At 45.7% G+C, this 21,591-nt stretch overlaps 1 protein-coding gene across 5 annotated transcripts in view; it reads right to left on the minus strand.

Moving 5' to 3' along the window:
* Positions 1–21,591, minus strand: part of Zcchc17 (zinc finger CCHC-type containing 17) — a 43,054-nt gene that overhangs the window by 12,733 nt on the left and 8,730 nt on the right. For 2 of the 5 annotated variants that reach the window (XM_029476066.1, XM_029476065.1), the window contains 3 exons: positions 9,291–9,391; positions 7,878–7,969; positions 786–886 (listed from right to left, as the gene is read on the minus strand). In XM_029476066.1, the coding sequence (XP_029331926.1) occupies positions 786–886; positions 7,878–7,969; positions 9,291–9,371 (274 nt within the window). In that variant the 5' untranslated portion in view covers positions 9,372–9,391. Of the gene's footprint in view, positions 1–785; positions 887–7,877; positions 7,970–9,290; positions 9,392–14,033; positions 14,197–19,667; positions 19,726–21,162; positions 21,322–21,591 lie in introns of those variants that run through there. The other 3 variants (XM_021159456.2, XM_021159455.2, XM_029476063.1) reach the window with 3 other exon arrangements.

A 21,591-nucleotide genomic window follows, 5' to 3' on the forward strand; every position in this document is an offset into this window, starting at 1 on the left:
GCCTCTTCTTTTTCTCCTCTCTCCCCTCTCTTTCTCTGCCTCTACTCCCTTCTCAACTTCCCTTCCCATGCCCCCAAATAAACTCTATTCTATACTAAAAATAAATAAATAAGGGCTGGAGAGATGGCTCAGTGGTTAAGAGCACTGGCTGTTTTTCCAGAGGTCCTGAGTTCAATTCCCAGCAACCATATGGTGGCTGACAACATCTCTAATGGGTCCTGATGCCCACTTCTGGTGTGTCTGAAGACAGCTACAGTGTATTCATATAAATAAAATAAAGTAAATAAATCTTTATAAAAAAATAAGTAAAAATGAACAAAGCATGACAGGTAGAATCTCGGGACAGGAGGTGACAAATTGAGGTCACTCTGAAACTGAGAAGACAGCAATCGCTCTCATTATAGCTCCAATAAGGGAAGCCAGGTTGAAAAGCTTTTAATATTTGAGTAAGACTAAAAGAACCCTAAGGAAATAGAGCCAAAAGCAAGTGACAGTCCTCTATCTCTATTACGAAAAGAGCACTCTGTTAGGAATTTGGAACCTAATTCTGAGCTAAAAATGAAGAAGAAAGAAAGGGTCTAACTTGGATCCGTAAGGAACGCATCTCCAAGACACTTCATTTCTGCAGAACAGTAATCGTGCTAGGAGATAAGTGTGACACGGAGCACCGTGTGAGTGAGTGCAGCCAGCAGCTGACTGAAAAACACATGGAGCTAAACTAACGGTCTCCCTCAGCCAGCAGAGCAACCTCAAGGAAAGGAGACAGAAAGGGTAGCTTCCCCTACCTTTGCAGCCACACTTCTTGCAGGTCGTGTTCAGGACAGCCTCAAGGGTGATCTTCTGCCCAGTGTAATCCTGGAAGGACCGTCTGCGCCTCTCTTCTTGCCTGTAATTAAAGACATTCTGACCACTGGTGCTTTTCAGGAGAACTGGGCAGATATGTTACAGCGCACTGCTGTGTGCTGGTTTTGTTTTGGTTCTGAAAAAGGAAAGGGGAGCGAAAGGAGATGTGTTGGACAGAGCGAAACAATGGAACAGCTCCTTTTTTTGTCCCATTTAGAATGAGGCTTTGAATTAACAATTATGAGTGAGCCTAGGTTTCCTTTCAATAATATACAGGAAAGATATTTGAAAGTATAATTGCCAGGCAGTGGTGGCGCACGCCTTTGATCCCAGCACTCAGGACGGAGAAGCAGTTGGATCTCTAAGTTCGAGGCCAGCCTGGTCTACAGAGTGAGTTCCAGGACAGCCAGGGCTACACAGAGAAACCCTGTCTCCAGAAAAAGAGAGAGAAAGAAATAAAGACACACAGGGAGAATAATTACTCACCATGGGAAAACACTCTAAGCTCCTGTAAGTTCATTCATGGATTTAAAAAGCTTTTGCAGGCTTTCTACAAGTCAAGGCTGAGTTCCTTAGGAAACCTTGGTCTTGGGGTTTTCAGTTACTTTCTCCACTCCTTTTCCAGCCCCCTTCTTATTTTCCTAACACCAAGAGCCAATTCTACTTTTCATAAGGATCTCTCCTTAGACAGATCCGCTCTGCAACACCCACCCTCCTTCACTCCCTCCACAATGCACTCGCTACCCAGAGGTCCCAAGTCTCCCTCTTCCAAGTCTCTTCCCGGAGCTCCTCGGCCACAGGTGCCTTTTGTTTATTCCTATCAGACTTCTAATGAGCATTAGCTCCTATAGAAAAGACGCACTTGCTTACGGTAAGTGCACAGCGCGCCTAGTTTCTTTCTAGTCTGAACTTTCCCTTTTAACCAACACAGGGACTGAGTCACAGTTCTCAGTCAGGCCTATGCTCAGAGTGTTCGCCATTCTAGCTTCTAAAAGCACAAATTCACTTTCCTTTTTACAGTAGCTGGCAGTACATCAGTTATATGGTACACCCCTATAATCCCATGACTGGGGAGGTTAAGGAAGAGTTTCACAAGGTCAAGACCAGCCTGAGCAATTTGGCAGGGAAATGTCTTAAAATCAAAATACTAAAGTACCTGGGATATTATGTTAACTTGTTGTTAAGAATATATGTCTAGTATACAAAAATCCCTGGTTTCAACTTTTAGTACCAAAAGGTATACATAACACACACACACAGACAGAGTGGATATTTCCTGTATAATTCTGGTGTTTGTGAAACTCACCCGCATCGTTGTCTATAGTTGTGAGTCATTTATTCTCATTTGTATATGGTATTATTTTACTGTTGTCAAAGACAGGCTAACTTTGACCTCACAGAGATCCATCTGCCTTTGGGGGGCTGAAGGCATATGTCACAATGTCAGAGAAAAATATGGTTTACTAAACATTTTTAAATGTAGCTAGTGTGACTACAGAATTATTGTCCCACCCTATCTACCCCATCAATGAACTGCTGGAGTGCATGAAGGGGCCGATCCTACAGATCCAACACTACAGGATCTCCATGACGCGGCAGCAACAGGATATCCAAGAGGAGTCCCAGGTAGGATCCAGTATTGATGGTGGAGCAGAAGCCAAAGGAGTCAGACCAATGAGTCGTTGAACATTTTCAAGGGAAGAAATGTTGACAAAGGGTTTTCTGTGGGGCACACTGTGACACACTACAGCTTCCAGAACAAGGTTTTGGTTGGTTTGTTTGTTTGTTTGTTTGTTTTCCTTTCTCTTGACGGGGAGGTTGCAAGAGTGGAGGGTGGGTACGAGGGGAGGGGAGGTGGGTGGGATTGGGGTGCATGACGTGAAGTCCACAAAGAATCAATACAAAGTCAAAAACCAAAGCAAAGCAAAGCACTAAACCCTGTGGGGCTGGAAAGGTGGCGCAGAGGACAAGAGCACTGGCTGTTCTTCCGGAGGACTGAGGTTCCACTCCCAGCACCCGCACAGCTTACAGCCATCTGTAACTTTAATTCCGGGGGATAGGACATCCTCTGCTAGACTCTGAGGGCACCACCACACAAGTGGTGCACAGACATATATGCAGACAAAACACCTATACTGATTTAAAAAAAAAAAAAGACAAGACAAAAAACCCAAAAAGGTATTGAATCTCACTTGTTTCTACTTCTGAAACACAGGGGCTTGAGCAGGGACTTCCTCCATGCAAGGTAAGTGCTATACTGGAGCTTCATCCCAGCCCCCTTTCCATGTTAGGCCCATGCTGCACCCGAGCTTCACCCAAGCCCTCTCTTTACTTTTTATTTTGAGACAAGCCGCTCACCAAGCTGCCTGGGCAGTAACCAGGGCTGCAGGGCTGCACCATCAAACCTGGTTCTGAAATTCTACTTAATTTCATTAATTTACATTTAAATACCCCCATGTTATTCGTAGCTACCCAAGTGGACATTGCAGGCAAGCATATAATGTAAGTTCTGAGAATGTCTGCACAGATGTCTGGCTTTTGCTCTGGAAGAATCTAAGTGCACAAAAAGTCAATTTTCTGGTATGAGTTATAGAAATAGGCTCTTTCAAAACATACTGAAGTCTGAGTAACAAAAACCAAGACAGGCATCTGAGCAGTCAGGTCGTCAGGTGTCCTTGTTTGAAGAGCAGAGTTTTAAGGGGTCTGATGTGTTCAAACACATCCTTCTTATAATCAATTCCAGTCCTCTGGGATTCTAACACAGTACACACTCAATCAGACCTCCTATGTCACAGGTGTCACGAGGCCAGTTCACTTTCCATTCCCCCTGCCACTGTGCAGTATCTGTCAGCAGTATCAAAGCTCACCCAAGTACCGGCTCCCTCGGGGGTTGCCACATCTCTCTGTTTCTTCATCCAATCCACCCAGTGCACAGATCAATCAACTAGTAAGTGGTGCGCCCCAGCGTTAGTACTAGTGACAGGAGCAAATGAACAAGAGCATGTATGCCCAGGATGCACAAGGCCTGAGGTTCAGTCCCCAGCATCACAATAAAACAAAAGATTGCGACCCACCCCCACCCATTTCTTCTTTACTCCCAGGAGCTTATAACCTAGAAGGAGACACCCAAGCCATGTAAGTGGCTTAACGATGAGTTTTAAGAGCTGTGAATTATACCTGTCTAGAAACTACCTTTAACCCCTTTCCACACAAAGAGACACCTATTAGATTAAATGATGCTGGAAGGTAAGTGCAGGATAGCACTAGGAAGGCAGAGCAGGCACATCTCTGTGAGTCCTAGGCCAGCCTGGGATACACAGTGAATCTGAGGCCAGCCAGGCTGCAAAGAGAGAACCTGCCTCAAGAAACAAACAAACAAACAAACAGCAGCAACAACAACAAAAAGGGAAAAAAGAAAGGGAGGTGAGACAGGTAGACCTTGATAGAAAAAGAGAGGCTAGTCAACTGGTAGCAGCTGGAAACCAGGCTGCTGAACATAAGAGAAAGATACCAAGTGCCAGGAGAAATAGCTGTAATTGGTCATCTCTCCTACTCCCAGGACCCCAACTGCTATGGCTTCTCTACCTGTGCCTTTCCTAAAGTCATCACAATTGTAACACCATCCCTTCTCCTGCTTTCTGAAAATACCATATCCATTCCTCAGGACCTAGCTCAAATGTCGCCTTCTCTCTGGACATGGGAACCTGAAATGAACTCTTCATCAGCTACACTGTCCCTGCTGCCTTGTCATGTTAGATAGAAGGACAAGAACCAATGCTGTGCTGAAAGGAACGTGACATCGGGTACTACAGGGGACGAGGAGGGTAAGACAGACCGCCGTGCTCATGAGCCACACACCGTCTTCAGGCTCAGTACCGGGAAAGCAAAGAGGCACTCAAAACTAAAAACTACAAGTATCTACACTGTGTTCATGACAGTGAAGCCATTAAATGACTACCTGCTAATATGACGTTTCTTAAACTACTGTCGCTTTTTATTTTATTACAGTTATTATGTGTGTGTACACATGCACTTGTGCCATGGTACATGTGTAGAGGGCAGAGGGCAGTTTGTAGGAGTCAGTTTTTCCTCTACTAGGTGGGTCTCTCTGTAGGCCTTTACCTACTGAGCCATCTCCTGGGCCCTCACTCTGTCATATTTAAGATATGTAGCATTACTTTTGTTTTATAGGGGAAAAAAGCTGAGGTTCACCATGATTAAGAATCTGCTCAAAGCAGGCTCTGCACCTTGCCTGGGCAGCAGGGTAGAGATGGCCCTGGTGGCTGGGGTTATGGGTGAGCCAGCCCTGAGAGCAGAAGACTTGCAGGGCTGACCATCTCAGATGCCTCTCAAACCCAGATCCAGAGCTCTGGATTGGCCCACCCCCACATCTATCCCATCGATGAACTGGAGGATACGAAGGACCCAGGTTTATAGATTCACAACTACACGATCTCCACGACACAGGGCAAAACCAGGATGTCCAGGAGTCCCATTAAGGATCCAGCATTGATAGAGTAGCAGAAGCCAGAGGCCTTACACCAGACATTTGTAAGCAAAGAAGTGTGGACAAAAGGGTATACTGTGGAACACACTGACACACTACAGCTCCCATGAGACATTTTTTTACTCTGTTGGGGGAGAGGTTGCAAGGGACGGGTCTGAGGGGTAAAAGGAGAGGGAAATGAGTGGAATGGATTGGGGGGGCATGATGTGAAAATCACAAAGAACCAAAGAAAAATTGAAAAAAAAAAAATCTGCTCAAAGCCAGGTGGTGGTGTAAGTCTTTAATCCCAGTACTTGGGAGGCAGAGGCAGGGGAATTTCTGAATTCAAAGTCAGTCTGCTCTACAAATCCGAGTTCCAGGACAGCCAGGGCTACACAGAGACACAGAGACACACTGTCTCAAAATACCAAAAAAAAAAAAAAAAAAAAAAAAAAAAAAAAAAAACTCTGCTCAGGCTCAGCCCCTTGGCTTGTACTAGAAATAGTCTCTATATAGAGACACAGCCTGCAAACAGAAAGTCTTTCCTTCTTATCCTTGTTCTTTTTATAAAACTTGTTTTATAGTTTAGCATTATGAGGTTAGCTTTGAGAAATCCACAGGTTTTTGGTGAGTCTGCAGAGCGTGGGGTTCTGTGGAGAGAAGGTAGTTTTATGACAATATGATCAGTCAGTGCCAGGCTTTAGCGTTTCTACGTTGAGTTATAAAAGATCACCACCACAACTGAAGTGTTCTACAAATACATCAATATTTAGCAACTAAACTACAAAACTGTGAAAGGCTAAGTCACCCGCAGTGGCTGGCAGGACACGTGCTTTAACACCCGGTCCTATATGACAGCATCTGACCTGCATAATTTGCTACACAATCACGGGTTACTTATCTCCAGCCACAAACTAGGAATTGGAAGTGACACAGAAGACCGTCCTTACCGTACAGGTTACTGTGAGCATCAGAGACATGAGGCCCGCCTGCCTTATGTCTGGTACATAGATCTTTTCAGTCACCCCTACCTCCCTACTTCAGAAAAAATTCCTTCATAGCTGAAGCAATTTTTCTCAGAATGAAAAATATGAGGGCTTCAATTTTTCTTCTGCAATAAAGATCTCATTCAAATTATATTCATTATTTTTTGTGGTTGTGTTCCAGAGCCAGGATCTCACTATGTAGCTCAGGCTAGCCTTTAATTACATATTCTCTTGCCTTAGTCTACCAAAAACTGGGATTACAGGAATGTGCTGCCACATCTGGTTTATTTATTAATCAATAATGTCACTGTCAGACAGGAAGAACATGTTTAATATCAAAATCAACAAATCATAACATAGTCAACTCAAAGATAAATGTGTGATTGAGTTGACTTGCTTGATGCACTAGAAACAGTTACTAAGCCTCTCAAGGGTCGTGAGGAAATGTACAGCTTGATAGAACTGGGTCTCTCCTCCTACCTCTGCAGGGGTTGCAGGGACTGACTCAGATCGGCAGCTTTCCACAGCCAAGGCCTTTCCCCAGTGAGCCTCCCCCAGTGAGGGCTCTCAAAGACTAAGCAAATTCTGGCTAGAAAGTCAATAAAGGGTCAGACACACTGATCTCAACACCTGGGAGGCAGAGTCAGTGGATCGCTTGAGTTAAAGTCCATCCTGGTCTACAGAGTAAGTTTCTCAACAGCCAGTGCGTATGTTGAGAGACCCTTTCTTAATGACAGTAACAACGACAACAACAACAATACTAACAACAACACTAACAAATCAATAAAGGGAATATGGCAACAGCAATTCTCCTGGAATCGAAACATTTCTTCCTGGGGTACATAGAGAGAGACACTTTCAAAAAACACATCCTTCCCCCTAAGACAAAACAAAAGCATTTGCCATACAAGTCTTCGGAGCTGAGGTCTATCCCTGAAACCTGAATGGTAGCAGGAAAAGAACTGTTCCCACATATGCACCCCGCAATAAAGAAATGGATGTCTTTTTAATTTTTTCTTAAAAATAAAATTCAATACAGGATTTGAGTCAGATAGCAAACTTCCTGAATCTCCAGACCCCACCCTTAGATCAAGAGACAACCTTCCACTCTGAAGTGGAAGGTGCCGCGTTCACAGATGTAGGAGCCTTTTCCTCAGAGCCAATGTGGAAAGGAGCCTCTTGGGAGAGGCCATGGCAGCACCTCAGGAGCTGCTGGCAGACAGGGTGGGGACAGGACGAGAGGAGAAAGAACAAAGCTGCTGAGAGGATTCCTATGGGGTCCTTTCATCTTCAGCTCCACACAGCTGCATGGGGCTGCATGGGGTTGTGTGGGGCTGCGTGGGGTGTGCACCCCTGACATCCAGCATGCAGGAGCCTAAGGTAAGAGCACTGAGATTTGAGGCCATACACTCAAGAAGCATGGGTCTACCTATAAAAAAGCAAAGGTCACCTACGCTGTGACACTCAGTCACACCACCGCCACCAACAGCAGCAGCCCAACCTACTCTAGTTCACTGCCATCTGTATGTGTGGGATTTGAGCTCTGCAAACCCTTTACCTACTCAATGACAACGTTGTTGGGATCGAGGTCTTTCCCAGTTCCTTGGTTGACAACTTTCATGGAGAGGGACACTTTTATTCTATCATTTTTCATCTGAAAAAGACAAAAAAAGAGTCACCAAAACCCCCGAGTGTGTGTGTGTGTGTGTGTGTGTGTGTGTGTGTGTGTGTAGGGGAGTGTTCATGTCAGTGCATGTGTGTACAGAAGCCAAAGGTCAACCTGATTCATTCCTCGGGAACCTCTACGTTGTTCTTTGAGACCTGGAGCCCCATTCAGCCAGGGACCAGCAAGTCCCTGGAGTCCTCTATCTGCATGTCCTCAGCACTGGGATCACAGGAGTACAGCACCACACCTAGCTTTCCACTCAGGTGCTAGTGTAAGTGAACTCAGTCAGGACTTCGTGCTTGCATGGCAAGCATATACCAGCTGAGCTATGTTCCCAAGCCCCTTGAATACCTGACCACTGATCTGTGACACCTCAGAGCCCAATCTGCAAACACCAGAGCAAAGACTAACCTCCAAATGACTAAGTACTAAGCTAAGAACACGGGTGTGTGTGTGTGTGGGGGGGGGGGGTACAAGAAGTAAAAAGGGCAGATGTAACGGCTGAAGAGGTACAGGAAATGGTCTTCATCCATTCCTATCTTGGAGGGGTCAGTGAAATGGCTCAGTGGGTGAAGGTGCCTGCTGTCAAGCCTAACATCGTGAGTTCAATTCCCAGAATTTACATGGTGCAGGGTGAGAGGAGACTGCAGCAAGCTGTCCTCTGATCTCCACACACACTGTGGCCTGCATGTGAGGACAGGCAGACAGCAGACATACACACACTCTCCTGCCTCAGCCTCCTGGATGCTAAAGTAACAGAAGTATGACACCATACTCAGCTCTGGCTCCGTCTTACAGCTACAGAACCTAACACATGGAAGCACTCAACAGTTTTCAGATCCCTGCTAGTGTCCCTGGCTTTCTGCCTGCCATTCCCTCGTAGACCACGGAAGGCATGCCACGGAAGGCATGCACCCCCGTGCCCGAGCTGCCCATCTACTCTAGGAGAAATGGCTGCAGGTCGTGTGTCTTTTTCCTTCCGGCCTAAGATGAAGTACAGGTGACAAGTGCTCTCCACCCCTGGAGAGGGGTGAAGAGGAATTCTCCACCCCTGGCTCTTTTCTATCTAAGCCTCAGGAGGAGAGTCCCATGAACACACACTCCCCCACTACACTTCTGTACTTCATGTTCTTTCTCCCAGGCCCGAAGGACAGACAATCAGAAGATTCAAACTTAAGACAGATGACTGGGACAAGGTTTAAAAATAAGGACGTCAGCCATCACGAACATTTACACACCATCATGAACTCCAATGAAAGCCCAGCATTTTATAAGCCTTTCAACCACGCGAAGGGGCAGGACACTTTACCTCTCGGCCAATCAGCTTCACCCACACTTTGTCTCCAACATCTACTATCTCAGAAGGCTTATCCACTCGACAGGACGACATGTGAGTTCGATGGACCAGACCTGAGGTGAGAAAGAAAAACACACATTTATACTCCGAATGCACAGGTAGGAAATAACAGGGAAGATTTTAAACTTCTGATGAACATTTTATATAGATTAAAACTACAAACTAAAACAATTAAAGATCAGCCTTTAACCTAGTCAGCCAACCAACACTGCTTAAATTTTACTTTACTTTATGGGTATGGGTGTTTTGCCTGAGTAGATATCTGTACATCATGTGTGGCTACCACCCAGAGGCCAGAAGAGACCTTCTGGGACTGGAGTTACAGACAGCTGTGAGCTGTCACGGGGTGCTGGGAATCCAATCTTGGTTCTCTGAAAGCATAGCAAGTGTTCTGAACCACTGAGCTGTCTCTCCAGTGCCAGTAAACGTTGGTTCAATAACTGCTCAGACAGAGACGAGCTCAGCAGTGGAATGTGCTTTGTATGCACCAGGCTGGGGATTCCATTCCTAGCACCAAGAGATAGGAGGAAAACTAAAAATACATAACACAGTGACAGCAACCACAGAAAGAGTGAGCTGAGCTCTGTTTTCTGTGGTACCAGGGATTGAAGCGGAGCCCCGACATGCTAGGTGTCCATCCTGCGACTGAGTTTACACCCCCAGTTCCTCAAAAGATTTACTTCTAACTATGTGCATATGTGTCTATATGCCAGGAGTGTCTGTGTGTGTGTCTTTATGTGCAGGTACCTACAGAGGCCAGGGGGGACAACAGAGCCCCAGGAGCTGGAGTTACAGGCCATGGTGAGCAGCCAACATGGGTGCTGGGAAACAAACTCTGGTCCCCTGCAAGAGCACCAATTGCGCTTAACTGCTGAGCCGTCTTCCCAGCCCCACTCCCACAGTGTAGATAGAAATACAAGTTGGTAAATCCTTTCAAAGCAAGGGCTTCCTTCTGTAGTGCTGATCCTTTATTCTTCAGACCTGACACACGCCAGTCACATGCTTCCACCCCTGACCAAGGCCTTCAGACCTTTGCTAGAAGAATCTCTGGAATTGTTCCCAAAGAAAAAACATCCATAGAGGCAAAGCACCCAGGAGCAAAAACACTGTAGGTATTACTATCTATGAATGTTAAAAATGAAAGAACTGTAGCCTCCTGCTGCTGCTAGTGATGCTGGTGGTGACGGTGGCAGCAGCCCACGCCTTTTATCCCAGAACCTAGGAGGCAGAGGAAAGGGGATTCTCTGAGTTCCAGGAGAGCCAGGACTACACAGAGAAGCCCTGTCTGGAAAACAAAATCAAAAACAAAATTAAGAATTGGGGTTGGAGAAATGGCTCAGCAGTTAAGAGCACTTATTTCCAGGACTGGAGAGATGGTTCAGTGGTTGAGAGCACTGGCTGCCTTTCCAGACCCTGGTTCAATTGCCAGCACCCACATGGCAGCTCACAATTGTCTCTAGCTTCAGATCCAAGAGATCCAACACCCTCACACAGACATATACGCAAAACACATTCTGTGCGTTCATGCAATGCACAGAAAATATAATTTAAAAAAAAAAGAGCACTTGCTCTTGCAGAGGCAGGTTTGAGTCCCAGCACCACATAACGGCTCACAATCATCTCTAACTCCAGTCCCTAGGGGAGCCATGCTTTCTTCTGACTTCTGAAGGCACCAGATACGCACATGTTCCCCATATATGCAGGCAAAATACTCATTTGCATAAAATAATACAGTAAGTAAATTTAAGAAAGAATTGTATACAGCGGCTCACACTTGTTAGTCCAGTACTCAAAAAACTAAGACAGGAGGATCACACCTGCTAGACCAGCCTGGTCTCCATAGTGATCCAAGGCAGCCTGGGTTACAGACTGAACCCAGTTTCAAAACAAAAAGAACAGCAGAATTCCAAGTCCACTTTAATAACTAATAATTGGAGAACATCTTGGCAAACAATGGTAAATCAGTCAAATGAAAAATAATTACAGTTGATGTTAAGTGAAAAAAATAGAAAAAGTACTTTTTTTAAAAAAGGTTCTCACTGCGTACATAACCTTGGCTACAGATCTCAACTACAGGTCTGTGCCACATACCCTGGCATAGTACTATTTTCAACATTAAACTGGCAACAATGTTTAGAAAAACAATAACCAATATTGGTGAAAACAGAAAAATAAGAAACATTATTAAGTTAGAATGAACTTTTAGAAGTTATGTATCAATAACTATCAAAAATGAGAAGTCTGGGGGAAAGAAGGAAGGCAGCACAGGTATTTAACATGTATGTCCTGAGTTTGATCTGCAGCACCACAAAATAAATGTTAAATGTTAAATAGTTTTAACTTTGGCTGGACATAGAGATACACAGCTCTTGGGAGGTGGGGGCAAGTGGATCTCTGTGGGTTCAAGGTCTACGTAGTGAGTTCCAGGTCAGCCTAGGTTACAGAGAGAGAGGTGTCTTAAAACACAAAGCACACTGGGCAGTGGCACACTTAGAAGGCAGAGGCAGGCAGAGCTCTGAGTTCAAAGCCAGCCTGGTCTACAGATGGAGTTCCAGGACAGCCAGGGCTACAGAGTAAGACCCTGTCTTGAAAAACCAAAGCAACAACAACAACAACAAAAACCCCACAAAGCACAAAAACAACAATTTACATGCTCTTAACAACCAAGCCATCTCTCCAGCCCCTTAAATAATTTTAGAATGCCCCTTTCCTGCTGTTGAGGGTGAATTACTTTAGAGAACAACCTTCTCTCTATATTCCAAGGTAATTCCCTGCTGCGGGCCCAAGACAGTTTAGTCAATCAAGGAACTCCATCCTCCTGACCATAACAATTGGCTGGTTGGGTAGAGACACAAACCTCTTACATCAATCAATCATCCTTCTCAAAAGCACACCCACTAACTACAAAATGCTGTAAATACGTAGCCTGACCAGTAGGTGGCAGGAGTCTGCCAGGGAAAAGTAAACACAGATCAAGAGTCTGAGCTAAATCATCTGTAATCCAAGCAGGCGGGAGGTCAGAGCTCGAGGCTATGAATGGAGATCCCTTCTTTAAAGGCAAAACAAAACATAAATACCTGATACATCTGATACTAGCCGAGGAAGAAACTAGAAGTCCTTGGCTTGCAATATCAGCCAAAAACACGGGTCTGCCCCTTTGCACCAGTCCTGGCTGTCAGTCTCATTATAACTACGCCTAGGAATCCTGCCCAAGAAAATAATCAGGCTGGATTGTGCTGTGCACCCGGGCTGACCGTTAGCCATGCAGACTCATCTACTTGCCTTAGTTGCTTGAGTAGCTGCGGCTACAGATGCAGGCTGCCGTGCTGGCACAACGCATCATGACAGGAGACTCTACAAGCAAACTAACACCCAACACAAGCACGCCAATTGCATTAATCCCGGTCTGTTGCCAGAAGAGGCAGCCCAACATGCCAGTGATTTATTTCATAGTGAAAATGTGTACAGTACTGTGAATATCCAGCATTTCCTATGGCAAAATAAAGTACAATACAAAGTTACATAGTGTGACTACAAATGCTAAAAAGTGCATCTTTAAAATGTTAAGGAATTACTCGAAAAAATGCTAACAACAGATCTAGTATCTGTGCTGGCTAGTTTTCTGTCAACTGAACACCAGCTAGTCATTTGAGAAGAGGGAACCTTAACATGAAAATGTCCCCAACACACTGACGTATGGATCCAGCCAGGTGGTCCTGGATGCTCTAAGAGAGAAGGCTGAGAGATCCACAAGGAGCAAGCCAGCAAGCAACACTCCTCCATGGCCTCTGCTTCAGTTCCTGCTACCAAGTTCCTGCCTTGAGTTCCCTCAGTGACAGAATGTGACCTGAGAGATGTAGGCTGAATAAACCCTCTCCTGGCAGGCACATGCACTTGAGAGAAAGAGGCACATAGATCTTAGAGTCCCAGACTGAGTTTCAGAAAGCCAGGGCTACACAGAGAAACACTGTCTCTAAAAACAAACAAACAAACCCGAAACCCCCTTGCCTCCCTAAGAGCTTTTGCTTTGTTGAAAGCAATATTACAGACACTCTTTCACTTATTTTCAGTAAGTTGAGAGACTTCTTAGTTTTGTTTTTGAGACAGGTTCTCACTATATGAGCCACGCTGGCCTCAAACTTGTGAAGCCTGACTCAGACTCTAAGTGCACTTGTGGACAAGCCCTCCCTCATCTGGCTGCTGAAGGGTCTCTTCCTCTCTAACAAACTGCCCCCCCCCACACACACACACACGTATTTGCACATGCCTGAAATTCAGGTGTTTATCCCTTCTATTTGAGGCTTCTATTAGAAGCTACCATTTTCTTTATCCGTGGCCAATGGGTCTCTTACATCTAAGACAGGTGATTCTATGGATTGGCATTTCTTCTCCAAAATGCTTACTGCATACATATGTACATATAATGTAGATATAATATAAGCTATGTTTTTAATTAGGTCACATATAATCTCCAAACTGGGTATAATCATGCATCCAGGGCTTTTGTATTTTTTGAGACAGGGTTTCTCTGTGTAGCCCTGGCTGTCCTGGAACTCACTCTGTAGACCAGGCTGGCCTCGAACTCAGAAATCCGCCTGCCTCTGCCTCCCAAGTGCTGAGGTTAAAGGTGTGCGCTGAGCAGCTTGTCTGTCTACTCTAGCAGATTCTCCACACGCAGACACATAAACGTCTTACTTTCCTCCGAAGACCGAATCCTGAGGCGAGCACTGTTCCACCCAGCTTTACTCTCGGCTCCTGGGCCTGCATTCCTGACGTGAAGCCACAAATGCCCAAAGGACATATCAAATTCATCATCATGTTCAATAAACTCAACATGACACTTAAACAGAGTGAGTCCCAACTGAATGTCTGTCAGCACGAGGAGAAAAGAACACAGCCCTGACACTGAGAGAGAGAGAGACAGAGAGAGAGAGAGCAAGCGCACATGAGTACTTATTACCACTGCCTAGAATGTCTCTCCACTGTTTTAGACTCAACGTTAATCTCTTTCACAGCTTCCACTGGTAAGAGGAAGAGAAGGTAAACTTGCCAATTCACAAGAGGCCAGGTACAGCCAGAGCTCGGCAGAAGGAACTCTGCCTTATCTCTGGGTACTGCTCGGCGAGTCGTCTCCAGTGAATGGCGTGTGACAATTACACTTGCAGAGAAGTTAGTGTTTTCACGCCCTTTCTCCCTTGGGATTAGATACGGCCAGACATTCACTAACATGATATTGCAGGCAAAAATGGATCAAGGATGGATGGAAGACAGTTCTATTGATCAAATGGATCAAGGATGGATGGAAGACAGTTCTATTGATCAAATAACCAGAGTCTAAGATATGCACATCATCCCATTCCACAGACGAAGAAACTAAAGACTCAAAACCAAATGATTTTCCCAAGTCAAGAAACTGGTAAATGCCTGAGCTGGGACTTGAACTCATGTGTTTACGCAACAAGACTCACTGACGTCCAGCATCTCTCCAACACTGTACTAGGCCCAGAGCGATCTGAACAACTGAGGTGGATTCAGGGCGGTCTTCATTACCTTCCTCACACATGCTTTCATTTGCTCCTGTGTGTAATCGGATAGGGCTCTACTGCTCCTATGACAGCCACAAGCAGCACTGCTATTTTACATTTCATGGGTAAAATAAAAATCAGCAGCTACAGTACTGGACTGCAGACGTGGTAAACTATAAACATAAAGCTATATTTGGCTGGGTAGAATGACACTTACCCATAACCTCATCATCTAGGAACCGAATGCAGGAGGAGGATTGTGAATGCTAGTCCAGGATACAGTGTGAGGTCTTGCCTTAAAAAATTAAAAATGGCAGCAAGCTGGCTCAGCAGCTGACTGACTGCATGCTTGAGGACCTCAGATCAATCCCTGGAACCACACAAAGCTGAATGCAGAGGCTCACATCTGTAATTCCAGCACTCCGACAGGGGAGCTGCCCGGAAGTTTACAGGCTAACCAGCCTGGAGTATGCAACCAGGCAGAAATAAGAGGCAGGCAGCATCACTAATGTGGAAAAAGAACTGACTCCTGAAAACTGCCCTCTGACCTCCACATGTGCACCATGACACCCAAGAATGCCAACAACAATAATAAAACCTTAAAATACACATTTGTGTATGTGCGTGTATGTGCATGCATGTGCGTGCAGTCTCTGACCGGGCAGTCACAGGAAGAATCCAGTCATGAGAGTAATGAGAGGACTGGAACACTTGGTCCCAGCCATCCAGCTCCCACAGCCGGGAATGCAGGAGGAGTGGGGAGCGAGTGGCTTTAGGACAGTCCCCGCACACATCATGGAGTATGCAGTGCTGGACAGAACAGATTCAGGAGCCTTCACCCCGCTCCACTCAGCCTGCCCTGTGTCCCTTCATTGTTTGTTTAATCCTGAACTGGACTTATTGTAAACCAGCAAGGGGGAATAAATGCTTTCCTGAGTTCTGTGAACTTTTACTTTGGTGTTTTGCTTGTTTGAGACAGTCTTACAGTACAGCCTTGGCTGGCCTGGAACCCACTATGTAGATCAGGCTGACCTTGAACTCAGGTATCTGTCTGCCTCTGCCCGCTGACTACTGAAATTAAAGGCGTGCCTCACTATGCTCCGCTCTTTCTTTTTTTTTAAACAGAGTTTCATGTAGCCCAGATTGGCCTCCCATTCGTTACGTAGACAAGGCTTTCTGGTCTCCCAAGTGCTGGAATCATAAGTGTACACAGTACCTGACCTACTCTAATTACCGAACTTAAGGAGGGGTCACCCCTCTAAGTTAGACTGGCTGACCATCGTTAGGGGCATCTGAGAGGCGCTAAGTTCGTGGGACAGAACCCCTTTAACTATAGGACCTGACATTAATTCAGGGTTGATATGTCAGAATTGAATCAAAAGTCGTTGGATAGCTTGTTGGTGTCCAAAATAAGTGAAAAACTGGTTTGTGTGGCACAACTAATGAGAGCAAATCTGTAACAGTCCCACCAGCACATAAACTTCCATTGAGCAAAACTACAACAGGGGCAAGGTTAGGGCCAGGGAGAGGGTTCAATGGGTAAGGCACTTGCCACCAAGCCTGACGACCTGAGTTCAAACCCGGAACCTGCAGGGTGGAAGGACAGTACCTCCAAGTTATACTCTGACCTCCACACAAGTGTTATGGCATGTCCCCAAGCCCCATTTGCATACATAAAACAAACAAACGAATGTTAAAAAAGAAAGACTAGTTTTGATCTGAATACCCATCTTTAACTTGATAGTAGTTAAAGGATTCTGAAGACAGACTCTGAGAAAGTAATTCAAACTAGCATCTCCCTGAATGAAAGGCGTTACGTTCTGATCAGACCACAGTTAACTCATTGCTCAGAACTCCAAGGCGGAACCTAATGATATCCCCCTTTAGAGAGAAGCTAGACACTGCAGGGGTGTCAACTACTCGGTTATCCACCACACCTATGCAAGATGCTAGGATTAGAGCTCCCAGATTCTACCTAATTATTTGGCTTCCTGAGCTCTCGCTGTGAGTCTGCCACAGCTGTCAGCTGACAGATCCACTTGTTAGCTGTCAGCCACTATCACAGGCATTATCTGACAGGGAACAACTACGAGCAGGTGACAACTGACTGCTGAAAGGTAGCAGGCTTTTCATCTCCACACTGTCCCCAAAGTGTCACATAAATGCCCACACGAAATTGGTACCAGCAGCCATAGCGCATACACTAACAAGAAGATCTGTCTTTAGGCAGGAAGAGGTGTGGGTTCTGAGGGTGGGGTGAACTCCACCTCCCCAAGTCCCAGCCAACATAAAACTCGGAACTTAATTACAGACTGCTGCCTGCCAGCTTGAAAACCACAGGCAAGCCACTTAGTGCAAGGATGAAATGCACCACACAGTTGTCGCCAAGGCTAATGGCACAGTGTTATAAGCCACAGATCGGTACAGCTTTCTGACAGAAAAAGCTATGAAAGACTCCAAAAAGTGAAAAATCCCTTCCTCTGTATGCCCTTCTCTCAGCAAGCCAACTCACCACAGGAGGCCACTGGGGGGAGTTTGTTCTATAGTCTCTGAACAGACAGTCATTTAAAATACAGAGACACAGTACATACTTTCTATAAGGGTAAGTAAGGGCACACACGTACCGCATGAATGCTCTATGACTGGTTTTTAAATTCTTATTATTTTAGAGTCTTCCCATGTCAGTAAACCAAGATCTGCTTGTTTGCTTTTTTTGTGTGTGGTTTACTTTATATTTTTGAGACATGGTGTACTGCCTAGTTTTGTGTCAACTTGACACAGGCTGGGGTTATCACAGAGCAAGGAGCTTCAGTTGAGGAAATGCCTTCAAGAGATCCAGCTGTTGGGCATTTTCTCAATTAGTGATCAAGGGTGGAGGGTCTCTTGTGGGTGGTGCCATCCCTGGGCTGGTAGTCTTGGATTCCATTAGAGAACAACCTGAGCAAGCCAGGGGAAGCAAGCCAGTAAGGAACATCCCTCCATGGCCTCTGCATCAGCTCCTGGTTTCTGACCTGCTTGAGTTCCAGTTCTGACTTCCTTTGGTGATGAACAGCAATGTGGAAGTGTAAGCTGAATAAACCCTTTCCTCCCCAACTTGCTTCTTGGTCATGATGTTTGTGCAGGAATAGAAACCCTAAGACGCATGGTCTCTTACTAGATTGCTTTGGAGGGCCAGGAAGTCACTGAGATCCCCCTGCCTGTGTTTCCTGAGTGCTAAAATGAAAAGTGTATGCTACCGGGAGCTGGTGAGATGGCTCAATGGTTAAGAGCACTGGCTGGGCAGGGCAGTGGTGGCGCATACCTTTAATCCCAGCACTTGGGAGACAGAGGCAGGCGGATTTCTGAGTTCAAGGCCAGCCTGGGCTAGAGTGAGTTCCAGGGCAGCCAGGGCTACACAGAGAAACCCTATCTTGAAAAACAAAAAAAAACAAAAACAAAAAAACAAAACAAAAACAAAAACCCAAGAGCACAGGCTGCTCTTCTGGAGGTCATGGGTTTGAATCCCAGCAATCACATGGTGGCTCAGTCATCCAGGATGAGAAACAAATAAAAAAGAGCCTGTTGGCCAGAGCAAAGGAGAAAAGGTGGGGGGTTGGGGGGAGGAAAATAAAGAAAAAAAGAAGAAAGAAAAAGTGTATGCTACCATGCCCAGCTTTTAGTTTTCACTGGCTTGCTCTTATTATCTGTTTTTACTAACTATGGGTGTCAAGGACATACACGTGCAGGTCTGAGAACTTGCAAGAGTAAATTCTCTCCTTCTACCACAGAGGGTCAGCATTTTGAACTCGGGTCCTCTGACTTGGTGGCAGGTGCCTGTATGCACTGAGTCTGTTTTGGTTTCTGTGGCAGGGTCTCATGGCCTGAGCTGGTCTCACAATCACAATACTCCCATCATGGACCCCAGAGAGCTGGAACTAAAGACATAAGCCATGACATGCAGCTTTGTTTCAGATCCTAAAATTCCTTCTTTCAACCACTGGGTCCTCCCCAGCTCCACGTTCAGCGCCCTGCCTTAGTCTCTCCTGTGGAATGCTCCACTGTCCACGTCCAGAGCCTCTTTCTTTTCCTCATCTTATAGTCTGTGAGACCAACCTACTCTTCCAGGTGTACACGTGCATGCAGGAGCCACAGCAGGACAGCGGGTGTCTCCCTCCAGCACCCTCTGATGCCCTGCTGTGAAGCAGTGTCTCTTACTGAACAGGACAGTCGTGCTTTAGGCTGGGTTGGCTGGCCAGTGAGCTCTCGGGGTCCACTGTCTCTGCCCTCCAGTGCTGGGGTTACAATGTACCCAGTGCTGGGGTTACAATGTATCCAGTGCTGGGGTTACAATGTATGTGGTGCCTGGCTGTTTATGTGGGTGCTGGGGATTGAGCTCAACTCCTCAAGCTCTCAGGGCCATCTCCTTAGCTCCTCTGTTGTGGTGGTGGCTTTAAGTTTTTGAGACAGTCTCACCATGTAGTCTTTGACTGTTCATCAACTTGTGGCATCCCTCCTTCCTCTGCTTCCTGGGTGCTGAGGTACATACAAGCCTGAGCCACCACATACTGCTAAAATGCTTCTTCAGTCTCCTTTAAAAACACACATCAATCAGTGCCCAGTTACTAGAGGCCGGTAATCCTAAGATCAAGGCCCGGGCACTGTGCACATACACAGGTGCATGCACATAAAACTCTCTATCCCTACTGCTACACCGAGAACAAAGTAAAGTAAACAAGCAACTATCTGGAAAATGTAGGTCCTAGAGGGAGGATGTGGGGCCAGTGAGTGCGGTGGAAGTGCTGAATTCCCCATTAAGGGCTCCCACCTTGCTTCCGACAGCCTGGGATTTTGATAAAAGCTCCATAGTCTGTCACCATAGCAACCTATAAAGACAAAATAAAAAATCAATGTTGCACAACCGAGAATCAATCTTTTCTCTTTATTGTTTTTGACAGAGGATCTCAGGCAATGCAGGCGGGCCTCCAATTCACTGTGTAGGCAAGGCTGACCATGAAGTTAAACTATATTCTTTCCAGAGCCACCGTGAAGAAAGGGTTATAACCCTAAAATTCTACTGTCTTGAGAAACAAGCCATGGGAAAGTAAGGATAAAACAGTTTCAAAAAAACCAAAACAACAACAACAACAAAACAATCCAAAACCAGTACAATTAAGAGAGTACAACAAGGTGGAGCCAGAGGGCTTTAAGAAAGATAGTAAAGGGGCCGGAGACTTTCCTTCTTTAGATAAGAGCCTGCGTTGGCCCTGAAACTTGCTCTCCTCATAATGTGAATGATGAACCCGAGGCTCAGAACTCCCTCTTGTTCTTACAGAAGACTCAGGTTCAGTGCCCAGTACCCACACAGTGGCTCATAGCCATACATAACTGTCTATACCTCCAGTTCCTGGAGACTCAGTGCCCTCTTCAGGCCTCCAAGGGTACTGCACGCCTGTAGTGCATAGGCACACATGCAAAGGGAAGCAACCATACACATAAAATAAGGATAAATATTTTTTTAAAGGCAAGAAAAGGCGTTAGACCAGACGTTAGCAACGAGCTGGCCCAGTCAGGCCCAGCAGTGCACACCTGCATGACCAGCATGGGGGAGGGGAGGCAGGGAAGAAGGCATGGAGCAGAAAGCATGCCTTGAGTCCATGATTACTAGCAGAGTGGAATTCTGTCTCAAAATCAACAAAGACTTTAGCTGGTCTAACCCTCTCATCTTTTCAAATGAAACGAGTGAAGGCCAGAGATACCAAGGACTTACCCCAGCTCACAAAGTAATTTGTTCCGTGTGAAAATGGTCCCAGATGAAAAGGTATTTCCTTTTTTATTTTAAATTATATTTATTTATTTTATGAATTAGTGTTTGCCTGCATATATGTATGTGCACTATACACATGCCTGTTGACTAGAAAGGTCAGAAAGGACACTGGATGGCCTAGAACCGGAGTTATAGATAGTTATGTGCCACCATGTGGGTACCAACTGAAGAACCTGTGTCCTCTGTAAGAGCAGCAAATACTCTTAACCACTGGGTCATCTTTCCAGCCCCAAGTCCTCCCATTTTTAATAAAAACAAAAGCAAATGTCTTCCTCCTGTCTCAGCTAAAGCACTCTGACATTGCTCTCGGATTCTGAAAGACAAGTTGAGCAACCTCACACTGGCATTATTAAGGAGCACAGTTATCGGAAAAAACTTAACAGCAGCATCCAGAAGTTATGGCCCAAACCACCTTGCTGCTGTAAATTAAGACAAAATAACTTCTCAGTCCTGAGACCCCAGGGCCGCATTATCGTCTTTAGAGGCTATAACAGACCTTAATTTTGCTTCTCCCAAAGGGACAGGTTAATGAGCTTCAGAAAGAAGCGTTCGAGCCTTCAGTGAAGCAAGGTGCTCTTGCCGCCTTCCAGCACCAGGTGTCTCCACCTCTGTGTCTCCTAGGGTGTCGTCAGAGTGGAAATTAACAGGATGGCACCTGCCGCAGATAAGCACACAGTCTTCCTGGGGTCCCAAGAATAATCACTCAAATGACTCAGGAGGATGAGGGGTGGGGGAAGAAATTCAGTCATTATCTCAACAGAAACTCGGGCCTTGGGTAAAATGACTTTCCTTCTTTAGATAAGAGCCTGCGTTGGCCCTGAAACTTGCTCTCCTCATAATGTGAATGATGAACCCGAGGCTCAGAACTCCCGGTCCCGCGTTGGAGAGCAGTGCATTCAGGCACAGAGCATTCTTTAATCTGACT

This window comes from Mus caroli, chromosome 4 (assembly GCF_900094665.2).
Source record: "Mus caroli chromosome 4, CAROLI_EIJ_v1.1, whole genome shotgun sequence".
In the NCBI taxonomy this organism is placed as follows: domain Eukaryota; kingdom Metazoa; phylum Chordata; class Mammalia; order Rodentia; family Muridae; genus Mus; species Mus caroli.